This window comes from Pteropus alecto, unplaced genomic scaffold (assembly GCF_000325575.1).
Source record: "Pteropus alecto unplaced genomic scaffold, ASM32557v1 scaffold8, whole genome shotgun sequence".
NCBI lineage: Eukaryota > Metazoa > Chordata > Mammalia > Chiroptera > Pteropodidae > Pteropus > Pteropus alecto.
The window spans coordinates 21,808,097-21,820,974 of record NW_006494609.1 but is presented as its reverse complement, the minus strand read 5'-3'; the positions used below and the strand labels follow the sequence as shown (position 1 = coordinate 21,820,974).

Below are 12,878 nucleotides of genomic sequence, written 5' to 3'. Positions count from 1 at the left end.
TGACTTGGGCGGGGTCGCACCTCTCCCCCAAGCAGAAATGATTCGTCGTCATCGACGGTAGGCTTCAAAAATAGATTCTCTCGCTTCCTTTCTCACCATTGGAATCGACAGGGATGTCAAGTTCACAAGTCTAATTGTCCACGTCATCAATCAAATTATCCCCTTAAAGGGCGCCACTGAGTCATGCTGGGCGCGTAGGACGTTCTGCGGGTCTCCGGAAGGGTTAATGAAGGCTCCCGCCCCGCCCCCACACCTCGTAGGTACACTCACCCCCCACCCAAGAGGGAGGGAATCGGGCCCAGCCTGTCAATGCAGGCTCTGGCAAAAAGTACTGTAAGTCTTCATTGATCAGAAATTCCCAGAAGTTAATTTTCCGCAAAACGGAGGCTCACCTCTTTAAATGTGTCTTTCATCCACTCAGCGTAGCCTGAGCTCCTACTGTGTGCCTGGGGCTGTGCTGGGGAGGAGGCAGGGTGTGCAATGACAGATCCAGGGTGGTCCCTCGCCTCCCAGCGTTCAAAGGGGAGACATGATGCTTAGAGACCTCTGGGAGGCAGAAGTGTGGTGCCCTGCAGAGGTAAGCAGAGGGCGAACTGGGCACGCTGGGGAGGGAGCCCAAGCACTTCCGGAGGGGGACCCTCAGGCTGGGGTGCAAGGATGCATGGGGGTTCTCCAGGTGTGGCATTGCGGGAGGACCTTCGTGCCTGCGCACGCACATGCGCATGCGCGGGATGGTAGGTCCTCGTGGCTGGGGCAGAGTTAGGCTGGGGAAAGAATGTTACCAACTTCCAGCCAGTCGGATATAAATCCCTCTGAACTATTCTTGAATGTTCCACAGCCTCCCTTACCCTGGCAAAAAGTCCAGGGAACCCACGTCTCCGCTTCTCATCCCAGGGTTGACCCACAAACACATCTTGCTCAGACTTGTGCCAACAGGCCACCCCCACCTCCCCCTGCAGTGACCCCTGCCCGCCTTCCCAGGAGGACCCAGCTAGCTGAGCCCTTCAGAATGACCAGCCAAGTGGAGACAGGACTCTAACCACAGAAGGTCATCTTCTTAAATCATGTGCCCCTGAAAGAAGGACCCCCCACCCTGACCCCAGCTTAGAAGTTTTAGGGGTGACGCTGGTGGAATCGTCACCTCTCTAGGTCTATGAAAAGGAAGGCTTGCATCGTGGCTCGGCCTGCCGCACTGTCAAATTTAAGGATGTGAAAACACACAGCTCTCGAGGAATTTAAGGTGTTCCCGTACTATATTTATTCTCTTATTCGTAAGAAACCATTAGCATCTTCATTCAATTATATTCAAAAAATGTCTTCGGTGAGCTGCTACCAGGCATTGGGGGTCGCTGGCAAAGGGAGGCACTGCCTGTGCCCAAGCAGGGCTGGGTGCGTGTTTGCTCCTCTCTCCACCCTCCTCAGAAGCCTTCCCGCACCCCCGCCTGCCAGGCCCTCCCAGCTCCCGCCCACCCGAGGGTCCCAGCCGGGAGCCTGGAATCCAGCGAGCCTGTGGCCTCCTCCCGGCCACACCCGCCATCACCACCCACCTCAACCACCTCCCCGGCTGGTGCTGATGGACTTTGCACGTGTGTCTGACCTCAGCAGGGCCAGAAGTGCCCTTAGCAGGCGACCTGCAGCCCTGCCCATGAGGTGTTTGTGGATTAAGCGAATTAATGAATAAATGAATGAGGCACAAAGTGTTCTCCGAGGGTTACTATGGGCCCCTCGGAAAGATCCCGTGTCCTAGCAACTGGCCTTGTCGTGAGGCCCACTCCAGCCGGTGCCCTCTCCCCACCTCTGGTCTCTGGGTTCCGGGGGTGGCCGCCCTTGGCCTGAATGCCGTGGCAGAGATGCGCTGGCAGGGGCCCTCCACACCAGGGCCTCCCAGGGCCTTTGCTGGGAACGTGGGGAGCAGCTGCGCTGAGACCATACTTAGCACCCCCCCACACTGTCACCCGCCCCCCTGCCCACCTTCCCCGCGCCTGGCTCCTCCGTGCTGCTCTCCATGAGCCCGTTCCTATGGTGACGCTCAGCGTCCCCAGAGGCCCTACCTGGCTGTCGGCAGCCAGGCTCCAGCAAGGGATGGGGGCAGAGGACCCCAGCCCCCCAATCCAGCACACATGGGGTTGCTTGATACCCAAAGCTTGCTCCAATACAGTGAGCTTTAATCTGACCCCTGCTCAGAAATGCTCGTTGCTCCTCCCTTTCCTCCTCTGGGGGCTCCCCTAATAGCCACGGAGCTTGATGCTGGGGCCCAGAGAAGCCTGGCGGCTCTCCCTAGGTCACACAGCAAGGTATCGGCAGGGCAGGGCTAGAAGGGCGCCCGGCCTGCCCGGATGACGGTAAAGTTGATCATAAACAGAGCTTTGAGGACCCCGTGGGTTCCTTTGTTTGAGGGGTCCGTCTGAGGCGGCCAGAAGGCCACAGACAGGAAGCAGAGAAGAAATCATGTCCCATTGCAGGGTTCTAGCTGGGGCTGAGGGGTGGTCTCTTTCCTGCTTCCCTGTCAAGGAATGTGGGGGAAAGGACACTGCTCCTAGGACGGGCCAAGTCCTCTCCCCGCCCCCCTTTCCTTCCCTTCTCTCCCCGACCCTGGCCTCCGGATGGAATGCAGCGAGCTCTCCCGCCTTTGTTACTCCAAAGCAATGCCTGGGTGGGAGCCCCACAGCCTCCCAACATCCGCCCTGGAGGTCTCTCCCGAGCCGCTCGTCGCCATCTGTCACCCCCCAGGCCTCCTGAGGGCCACCACCATCCTGCAGTTGCCCAAGCCAAGACTCAGCCGAGACCCCTGCTCCTCCTCCTCCCTCGGCCTCCCCCTGTCCGGGGGCTCACAGGCCCTAGTCCTGGGCTGCACTTCCCCAGCGGCTCCCCCATGCACCCCTGCACTCCCACCCTGGTCCAAGCCGCTGGACTCTGGCACCAAAGGTTTCATCAGCCTCCAAGCTTCCCAGTCCCCTAGAGTCTACAGGGCAGACATCAGAGGAAGGGGTCCTAATGCAGGTCCATCCAGTCCAGGGCCCTGCTTAACATCTCACAGAGGGAGGTAGAGGGAAGGAGGGCAGGAGGGAGGGAGGGAGGGAGGGGAAGAAGGAGGGAGTGGAAGGAGGGAGGGAGGGAGGGAGGGAGGGAGGGAGTCCCACCTCCCTGAAACCCCGTGTTTTTTTGCCTCCTCCAGGGCTGCATGCACAGAATTAGGCACACAGTAGGTTCTCATTAAGTGTTTGTGGGATTGAATTGCACCATCTTATCAAGGAATCGATGAGGAAGCATTTGGCAGGAATGGGGGGGGCCTCGGGGGTCGGAAATGGTCTTTCAAAGCCTGGAAGATTTGCCTCCAGTCTGCAGGCCGGTTTCTTTTCAGCGCCTGCTCCTGCCTCTCTCCGATGGGCCAATTATTTCTGACTGTATTTTACTTAATTCTGTCTTCTCTCCATGAGTGGCGGGCAACAGCCTTTGCTGTCTGTGGCCAGCAACAGGGTCCCATTGATCCAGGCAGGCTGAGGAGGGGACCCTGCAGGCACATTCTCACCCTGGTTGGTTTTTCCCTGTTATCTAGAGAAGATGGGAGGAACAATCTCGCATTTGTTGTTTTCTCTGTATTTTCTCTCCATGAGGCGGGCGCAGGGAGGAGGGAAGGGGCGCGGAGGGCGGGTGGCGGGTGAGCTTGGGCAACTGGCTCAGGCTCCCAGGCCTCTGTTTATTCCCCTTGGGGCTGCAGGCTGGCCGGAGGGCCCTGCCCAGCGCTGGCCCTCGGGCAGCACGCTGGGTCACGCGATGGCACCCGGAGGGCGGAGGTGGTGCAGAGCCAGAGCCGTCCAGGTGCCTAAACCGGCCCTCTGGCCCGCGCGCCCCAGGCCTGCCGCAGCTTGATCCCACACCCACAGTTCGCTCCTGGCATCTGTGCCCAGGCTTGGTCTCCCCGCTCGACAGCTTGAGTTAACAAGGAGCCATAACCGGAGGGCTGAGGAGGCTCGCGGTGTTCAGGCAGAGGCCCAACAGGGAGCAGATGGCACTTACGAGATGGCTAATTCCGGGGAGAGTCTAATAAAGGGCTATTTACAGAGACGTGGGTGGGGCGTGAGGAACCAGAGGGGCAACAGCAGGCCCAGGCGCCCCATGGGCCCGAGGGGCGAGGGCCGTGCGCTGCCGCCTGAGCCGGAAGCGGAGCGAGCTGGCGGAGAAGCTGTGGCTGAGCCAGCCTTCAGCGGAGGGGGCTCCGGTCCACGGCGACCCTCGTCCCCTGATATCTTGGGGCCTCGCCCAGCTGCGGGCCAAGGGCATGGAGCCAGCTGCTGTGGACGTCTGGGTGGGCCTCCCGGTGCACAGAGCAGGGGCGGAGGACAAAGGAGCCCGCACAGCCTAGGGCATCACCAGACCCCACTGCCTCTTCTCAGTGGGGGACACTGAGCCAAGAAAGCCTCTTTGGGGCAGAGCTGGGGTTAGAACCCAGGTCTCCGGGCTGGAGCCCAGGCCTCGTGCCCCGGGTGGCCCTCCCACTGCGCTGGGGTGTGTACCAGCTCGGAGCAGTGCCCAGCTGATGGCCTCCTATCCTGGAAGGACCCCACTGGGCCACGAATGTGGGGAGCACCACCATGTGAGCTGAGACACACCCGGCACAGATGTCAGCTAGAGCGTGCAGGCAGCTCAGTGGGGGCCTCTGCCACCGGTGGTGGCAGGCCTGGGTGGTGGAGGGTAGAGGGGTGACCCACGCAGAAGGGGGGTCGAGAGAGTCAGTGAGGAACGAAAGCCGCCAACAAAGCAGCGGAAGAAGCTGTGAAAGGCGGGAGGGGGCGAGAGGCCGCAGTGTCTTCTCGCCTGGTCACCCCACCGCCCTCCCACAGTCTCCAGCTCCTTGGCCCCAGCGGCTCCTTCCTGGACACCCCTAGACACTCTCACATTCCTCATCCTTACAAAAGCAGGGAGAAATCCCAGAAGCCAAGGAGACAGGAGAGTGGGAAAGGCAGTGACCGCCGGTCCCCAGGACCGCAGGGACATCACGGTGGAGGAGTCACGGGCTGGGTTCCCTGGAGCCAAGGAGCCGGGCGGCAGAGGGTGGTGGAGAGGAGGTGAGGCGTTGGAGGTGACGAATCACGACTGTGAGCGGGGAGAGAGGGGAAAGGGCTTATCGTGCGTGCGTGTGCATGTGCGTGTGCTGCTGGGCGCGTGGTCACTTCCTGATTCCTGTTTGTGCTGTTTGCCCAGGGCACACTGAGAGTGCACGGGTGTGTGTGCATGTGTGCGTGCGTGTGTGTGCGTGTTTGTGCGTGTATGTGCATGTGTGTGTGCGTGTGTGCGTGCGTGTGTGCATGTGCATGTGTGTGTGCGCACGTGTGTGTGCATGTGCATGTGTGCGCGTGTGCGTGCGTGTGTGTGAAGATGGGAGATGCTCCAGGGTGTCTACAGGCGGACAGGCTGCAGGCTCTGGGTGAGGCGTAATTGATTAATTGAATTAGGAGAGTGGTTTCTCCTCCCCGAGTTCCTGGTCTGCTGGCGAGACGGGGATTTGAACCAGCACCTCCACTAATGAGACAGACTGTAATTGAATTTCCGGCCCCACAGCCCGTCTGGGGCTTTGTCAGGGCTCTGCACCCCTGGCCACCACGGGTGGAGGGAAAAGACACCTGGGCGCAGGTAGCAGTCAGTAACTGTGCTTACAGGAGGATCATGCGCGAATTGTGTTTTTAACTTTCAAAGCGGTCTCACATTTAATTTATTTCCTCCTCAGAACCCAGCTTTTGTCACGCTTTGCTTTAAATGCCACTGAGTCACTTGATGTGGCGGGAGGTTGCAGGAAGGTTCCAGAGGCCACAGTGCAATGTCTGGCCCTCCTCTGTGCCCTGGCCATGTAGGAACTTAGGCCCGGGGAGTGTTTGTTGAGGGATTGTGTGATGGATAATGGATGGATGGGTGGACGAGTGCATGGGCTACTGGATGAATGGAGAGACGGCGCCTCGGAACATTCCATGGGAAAGCAACCTCTTCCTTCACACAGACACACTGGGGACTGGCCACCAGGGTGATACGTGGCACAATGCCCAGCATCAGAGGCACTAATCCTTGTCCCCCTATGACAGTGTGGCTTCTGGCAGGCGTCAGTCACCTAGTGTCCCCCAAAGAGGCGTGGGAGCCCTCCCCCTCTTCGCTCCCCCTGAGGAAGATGCCGGGGCTGCAGGACTGGGCTCCGTGTCCCCCACTTGGGGACCTGTTGACTCTGGAACCCTCCTGGGGGCCCAGGAGAGGCAGGGCCCGGTCCTGGCAGGGCACTGAGGGCCGTATGCTCTGGTGCCTCGCCGAGTACTGTCTGTCACCGCCTCGTGCCCGTGGCATGAAGGCCAGTGCCTCATCTTGGCCACAAAGACCTGTCCACGAGCAGGGCACCCACGCGGCATCCACGCTCTCTGACCTCTGCACCCTGGCTCACCTGGGCCTCGCTAGAAACGCCCACCCTGGCCCAGCCCTCAGGCCCATCTCGTGCCAAGTGCCACCCCTTCCAGGCAGCTTCTGTGAACACCTGCTGGGCCCCTTGCCCTATACGCCCCCGATAGCTCCTGCTATTGGGGCTGGTGGCAAGTCGACCGCGCGTTTCGGACACCACACAGAGTCCCCATGGACTGGAAGCTCCTGGAGGGGAGGGCTGCGGTGGCAGCGGGTGGGGGCCGCTTCTCACCCTGCCTGTGCCTTTTCGGTGTGAAGCCCGGTCTTGCACTTGGGATGGGCGCAGCTGCGGGTGGCCGCCCACCTCCTCGTGCTGGGCGACACACAGGACATGGACAGGGAGGGATCCCTCAGAAGTCTCACTCCAGCTTCCTCGCAGGCCCCTTGGCCTGCACATCCATCTCGCTGACATTTTGAACTTGGCCGGGCTTTTAATAGACCCGCCGTGTACGAGGAGCAGTAAACAATGATTTGAGAACTCGGCTAATTAAAACACTCTCTGGCAGCAGAGAGCAGCCTCCCGTGGCTGCTTCCACCCCAGGCCGGGGCCCTTCCCTCCTCGGGCTGCCTCAGGTGGCCTCCGCTCTGCAACTGCAGGACGCAATGTGTCTGGCCCAGGAACCCCAGGCCAGGGAGTCCATGGCCCCCAGGGGGCTGCAGCGGGGAGCGCCCCCCACCCCCACACCTCTTTGCAGCTTGGCCTTGTCTCAGACCTCACCGCCTCCTCCAGGCAGCCCCTACTGCTCTCCCATGTGCAGTGCCTGGCGGGGTGCGGGGTGCCGATTCTCATCTTCCCCTGTAGCAGCTGCTCATAGCTTCCCCTCTGAGTGCTCAGCCCCTGATCTCAACCGGTCCCTTGCCCCGTCTCTGCTCTCTCTCGGTCCCGTGAGGCCCCAGTCCACCTCCCGTCTCTCCACTCCTTAGCTCGAGGGCACCCTACCCAGTCATAGGCCCTGGGGGAAGTAAGCAGGGGCTCTGGCCCTCAGCCTCTCTCTCTACTCCACAGTCTCCTGTCTCTTCTCTGAGTGTGGCCCATCTCTGCGGCCCCCTGGGGGACCTGTCCACACCGCTCTGCTCTCCACTGGACACAGAGAGGAGGCCCTTCCTTCTCCTGCTGTGCCTCCTCTCTCCTGATAATTCAAGCTTCAGCCCGAACCCCCGGGCTCCCAACAGCCTCCGCTGGGCCTCCTCCTGGTCACAGAGCCCTGGCTCTTTCTTGTTTCCCAGCTCCCCTGGGATTTGGACACTCAGGGACCAGCAGTTCCTTGGCACAGGGGATGCTTCTTGGGGACAAGGGTCCTCCCCTTATCTGTGGGAATCTGTGGGGAAGACCCTTCAGTAAGCTGCAGAGGGTCCCACGAAGGCAAACAATAGGAGCTCAGTAAATGTCAGGGAAAAGGTAGCAGCCAGGCCTCCTTGGGCAGGGTTGGTTTTGCAATCTCGGGGCCACCCCCAACCCTAAAAATACCTACTCCCCACTGGACCGACGCTTACGACAAGCTTCACTTCCTCACTCAGCACCCAGTCCCACCCACCACTGCCCGCCTGGCGCCTGCGAGCTGCTGTCTGGAGCCCCACCGAATTTCAGGGTCCACATCCATGACAGGTGAAGCCAAGGCCCCCTACCCTGAGTGCCCCGTCCCGAGCTCTGGCAAGACCATGGGGCGGGGCTCGGCAGGAGAGCTGGGAGCAGAGCGCCAGGCTCAGACAACACTAATACTGATTATCGTTAGCACGTTAGTTAGGAACGCGCCCCGTGACCTCAGGGGTGACTGAGCCTCTCCCAGGGGCACTGAGAGGGGTTCCCCACAGGCGCCTCGCTCCGCAGAGCCCGGCCACCTGCTTGGGGGTGGCCAGGCGTGACTGGCCAGAGGGACAGCGTGTGGGTACCCCGGGGCCCCCGACTGTCACGTGACGAGGACACCGCCTCCAGCAGAGCGCCGGGCGTGTTCCCGTCTTCACAGCCGCCTGCCTCCTCTCAGTCTCCCTTGCTTGTCGAGACAGAAGCTGGCAGGGAGGGGTTTGCAAACACGAATCGTGGCATTGCTTCATGTGTTCCCTGGCCCCGACTTCATCAGAACAGCTGCGGGGACTCTTCCTCGAGAGGAGGGATTTCTGTCCCTCGGAGTTGCAGGGGAAGAAGCAAAACCACGCGCTGGAAAGAGGGTCATGTGACCAAGACGGCCCATCTCTCCTGGCCTGTAGTTACAGGCTATTAGCAAGTCTGAGGACCGTGACAGCAAGGTGGCCCGCATGCTGCTAGGTTCCTTCACATTGTCCCCACGGCCCAGGGGGCAGGAGCACAGGCCAGGGACAGGCCACCAGGAGCCCGCGGGCCGGCCGGCGACAGGCCTGTGCAGATACAGGGTGTACCGAGCTGCAGCGTGCCGGCCCATTCCCGCCCCCCTCCCAGCCCAGGCCTCCGTTTCCCGCTCCGTGCAAAACCCAAAGAGCGTCCGGATCCTGCAGCCCACTCCCCCCGGGGACCCAGTCCCAGCTCCTGCGTCACACCTGCCTCCCTGCTGCCCACACGAAACCCGCCTCCAGGCCTCAGGTTTGCTGTTCCCTCCACCTGAGGCCACTTCCTCAACTCTGTCACATGTCAACAGCACAAGCGCATCCTGCAACACGAGACGCTACACGGACGCAGGGTCGACCCTCTCTCCCCGGCCCCGAGGAGGAGGAGGAGCCGGCCAGCGCGCTCGCGGGCGGAGCAGCGACCGAGGGCGCGGAGACCACCACCGAACGTGCGCCTGCCCCCAGGAGCCCCGCGTGACAAGCCGGGACCCCACTACCGGTCACACCCCGCTGCGTCTTCCTTCGGCACAGCCCCAGGGAGAAGGCCGGGATTTTGGACAGGGAGGGTGGCTGTGGAGAAGACCGTGGACCGACAGAAGGGCCGACTGTGGGGTCCGGCCAGCGGTGGACACTGCTAAGCCCCAGAGTCCTGACCTCCAAGCTGGACATGGTGTCAGGAGCCGCCTCCGGGTCCACTGTACCCATGGCAGCCAGCAGTGCTCAGCAGCGGGGGAACAGGCAGGCACTTCTGACCCGAAGGCCCCAGGGCGGCACAGCGCTGAGCTGGACAGGAACCCCTCGCCCCTGGCAGAGCTGCCAGAGCGCCCGAGGCAGCCCAGGCCGGGCCTGAGAGCCTTTGGAAGGCTTCCCAGTGGAGGTGACCTTGAGGATGGGCCTTGAAGGGCACAAATGAGTTTGCCAAATGCAGGGGAGGGGGAGGCCTTGTCGGCAGGACAAGCCCGCGCCAGGGAAGGCCAGGCCGCCGGTATGCCTGGCTATTTTGGGAGCCTTGTCAGAGACCCGCAGAGTGAGGGGAGCAGCTGTCTCTGAGGCTGACGGTCGGAGGGGCTGCCCGGCCGGGGTCCCGAATGCCAGGTGCTGGGCAGTGTCTGGAGGAGCCTCGGACAGGCTCTCAGAAGGGGAAGGACGGGGTCAGAGCTTTCAGAAGCTTCAGTGATCACCCAGCGGCCAAGGGGGAGGAAAGGGTGTGGGGACAGTGGGGACAGCAATGAGGCCACCGCTAGGCCTGGCTGGGAGGCCGGGAGGACAGAGATGGGCCTGGGGCCTGAGGGCCAGGAGGAGGGGGCTGGAGGCAGAAGCCCAGAGTTGGAAGTGGGCGGGAGGTTCAGGCAATTGCCCCCACCTCCCTGCCTTTCTTCTGCTCAAGGTGAAACACACAGGAAGAAGGTCTGCGTTTGGCGGGAGCTCGGCCCCGCCAGGGGGGCCCCAGGAGGTGGCCAGGGCCTGGAAGTCTCCAGACAGCCGCCTCTCCTCCCTGCACGTCCCCCCGGCCCCCGGAAGGTCGGGACAACGGCCCTGGCCTGGCCACCGCCCAGCTCTCGGCGAGCCCGCTGCGCCCCCTGCCGGCCCGGCGTGGAGAAGGAGGGGGCCGGGGCCAGGGGTCCGCTCTCCTCCCTGGCTCATGCGCATTTCTTAAAAGAAGGGGACGTGTGGCCGGGAGATAAGCGCCACCGTTACTAATGGCAACAGGTGAAGTGAAGATACTCATTATCGTTTTCGGCCTAATGAAGCCTGTCGAAGGCCCTTTCCGGGGTGATAAATCCTTCCACCTGAGCTCTCCCGGCCATGTCATAACTCATGTCCCAGGGGTCACACCACTTCCCCTGGGTCTCCTCAACTCCCCCTGCCCGGAGGACGAGGGGCGTGGCCAAGAACAACTTTTGGAAACACAGAATTTCACACTCCATCGTGTGAGCATTAAGGTGGCAATGCATTGGGTTATTGCCTCTTGCTTGCCTGTCCCTATCGGCGGTGGCGGATGGGGGAGGCCAGGCCGAGGGGAGACTGGAGGCCCGGGAGGAGCCTATCAGCCCTGTGGGCCCCAGAGTGGGATTGGAGGGTGTGGCCCAGGGCTCGTTAGGCCCCAGCGGTGACCCCGAGGCCCAGGAGGGGGACAGTGACAACACAGGTCTCTGTCTCACGGAGCTGAGCAGTCGTGTGCGGCGGGAAGGCGCCCAGCGCCGGCCGAGCTGCTCTCCCCCTACTAGGCCCCATGGAGGCCACGGCCTTCCAGTTACTGCGACCGTTGACCGTCGTTCCCAGCAGCTCAGCCAGGTGGCTGGGTGTTCTCACCCCTCCTGGGAGTGCTCACAGACAGCTGCCTCAGACAAGATCCAGACTTCGGGGCCCGGTCAATAAAACTTCCCATCACGCCCCTGCAGAGCCCAGCCAAGCAGCAACCCTGGCGTCACGATGGCCGAGGCCTGGTCGCTGGGCTGGAGGGCAGCTCCGGAGGGGCGCCCAGGCCCGTCTCAGAGGCACTCGGATGTGTGGGAGGGCAGAGTGGGGGAGACTGGGAGAAGCCAGAGGCCACCCCACCGTGTGAGACAGGAAGGGACGGGAGGCGGAGGGAGTGAGGGACCCACTGCCCAGCGCCCCACACGGTCTGTGGTCAGCCTCGCCCCCCCCCCCCCGCCCCCTCCCCGTGTGTACCTGATCTCCCGCCTTCATCCCGCCCCCCCAGGTGACACGTGGCCCAGATCTTTGACTTTCTCTACTCTAAAGTGAGCGTATTAAAAGCATATTTCTGTTCCCAACATCAAGTTTTCGGGATGCACACGGCTTATTCCTCGCCCACCCCCCCATACCTTGACTGGAAGGAGGAGGACCTCCCAGCCTCTCAGCTGCTGCCAGCAGGAGGGACAGACATTCCAAGAAGGAGCCAGCTGGGAGGGGTAAGAAGCAGGGCAGGGACATTTTCCAGCCTAGGGCAGGTGGAGCCACCCAGAGGCCTTGGCCAGTAACTGACGGCCACTCTCACCTGGGGCGGCACCGGACCAGGTGACCAGGTGAGAGCAGAGAAGGGGGCCAGCCTGGGCTCTCCCAGGGGCGCTCCCGGGCCCTGAACCTTCCACTGTATCTCTGGGCCTGCCCGGCGTGGTGGTCCCCCCGACCAAAGCTCCCTGAGGGCTTGAAGGATGAATCTGGATGTTTCCTGACCTCCCCTCCCCCACCCCTGCCCCCATTGTACCTGCAGCAGGACAAGACACATTGGGACAGGAATTAAGGTGTTCTGTGAGGAAGCTCACCTTTTATTGGGCTTCGAAGCCTGAGTAGGATTTTAAAAGGAAAGCAACTTGGAGTTGTTTTCCCTTCTGAAAGAAATACACGCTGTTTCGAGGAAATGTTAGGGAAGGCTGCAAATTTAAGAAGGAAAAAATCAACTGTGGTTCCTCTCCACAGAAAACCTCGACAGGATGCATTTCCTTCTAGTCTTTTTTCTGGCCATTTTCTTCCGGTTTGTTTTGCACGCAGAGACCCGGCTTCATCTGCAATCTTGTTTCTACTCGGTTCCCAGACAGAAATATTTCCCTCTGTTTATATAAATTCAACGGAGACAAAGTATCCATGGCTACACAATAGCTCATTGAGTGGTTTGCACCACAGTTGGAAGGTAATGTTTATTTAGAGCATTTATGATTGAAATCGTACTGTTTTCAGTAGAGGCAGTCTGTACGGTGTCATCGTGCCTAATGGTTTTCTCCTGTTGCAGATGAATTGCTTTCAATTGTTCCTCAGTAGTAGAATCTCTGTATCTAAGATGATGGAAATCTTTTAAAGGGAAAAAAATATGGTTTTTCTTCTGGTTGATACGAGTAACATGCATTTATTTTAGACAACTTAGAGATACATATAAGAAGACACAGTCACCGATAACCTCGTGAATATTTATAGCCTCATGACCCAGAGGGGAGTGTGTGTGTGTGCGTGTGTGCGCGTGCGTGCGCGTGCGTGCGCGTGTGTGTGCGTGTGTGCGCGTGCGTGCGCGTGTGTGCGCGTGTGTGTGCGTGTGTGCGTGTGTCTTTTGAATTAAAGCTACCACCCCGTATTTCCTTAACAACTTTATTGAAATATAATTTCTATACTAGGAGAGTCACTTCTCCTAAGTGTACAATGCAACAATT

At 60.7% G+C, this 12,878-nt stretch overlaps 1 protein-coding gene across 1 annotated transcript in view; it reads right to left on the bottom strand.

Moving 5' to 3' along the window:
• The window catches only part of DLK1 (delta like non-canonical Notch ligand 1), a 28,047-nt gene that overhangs the window by 12,300 nt on the left and 2,869 nt on the right, over positions 1 to 12,878 (bottom strand). The window contains exon 2 of the mRNA XM_025042125.1: positions 9,231 to 9,303. Within this exon, the coding sequence (XP_024897893.1) occupies positions 9,231 to 9,303 (73 nt within the window). The remainder of the gene's footprint in view (positions 1 to 9,230; positions 9,304 to 12,878) is intronic.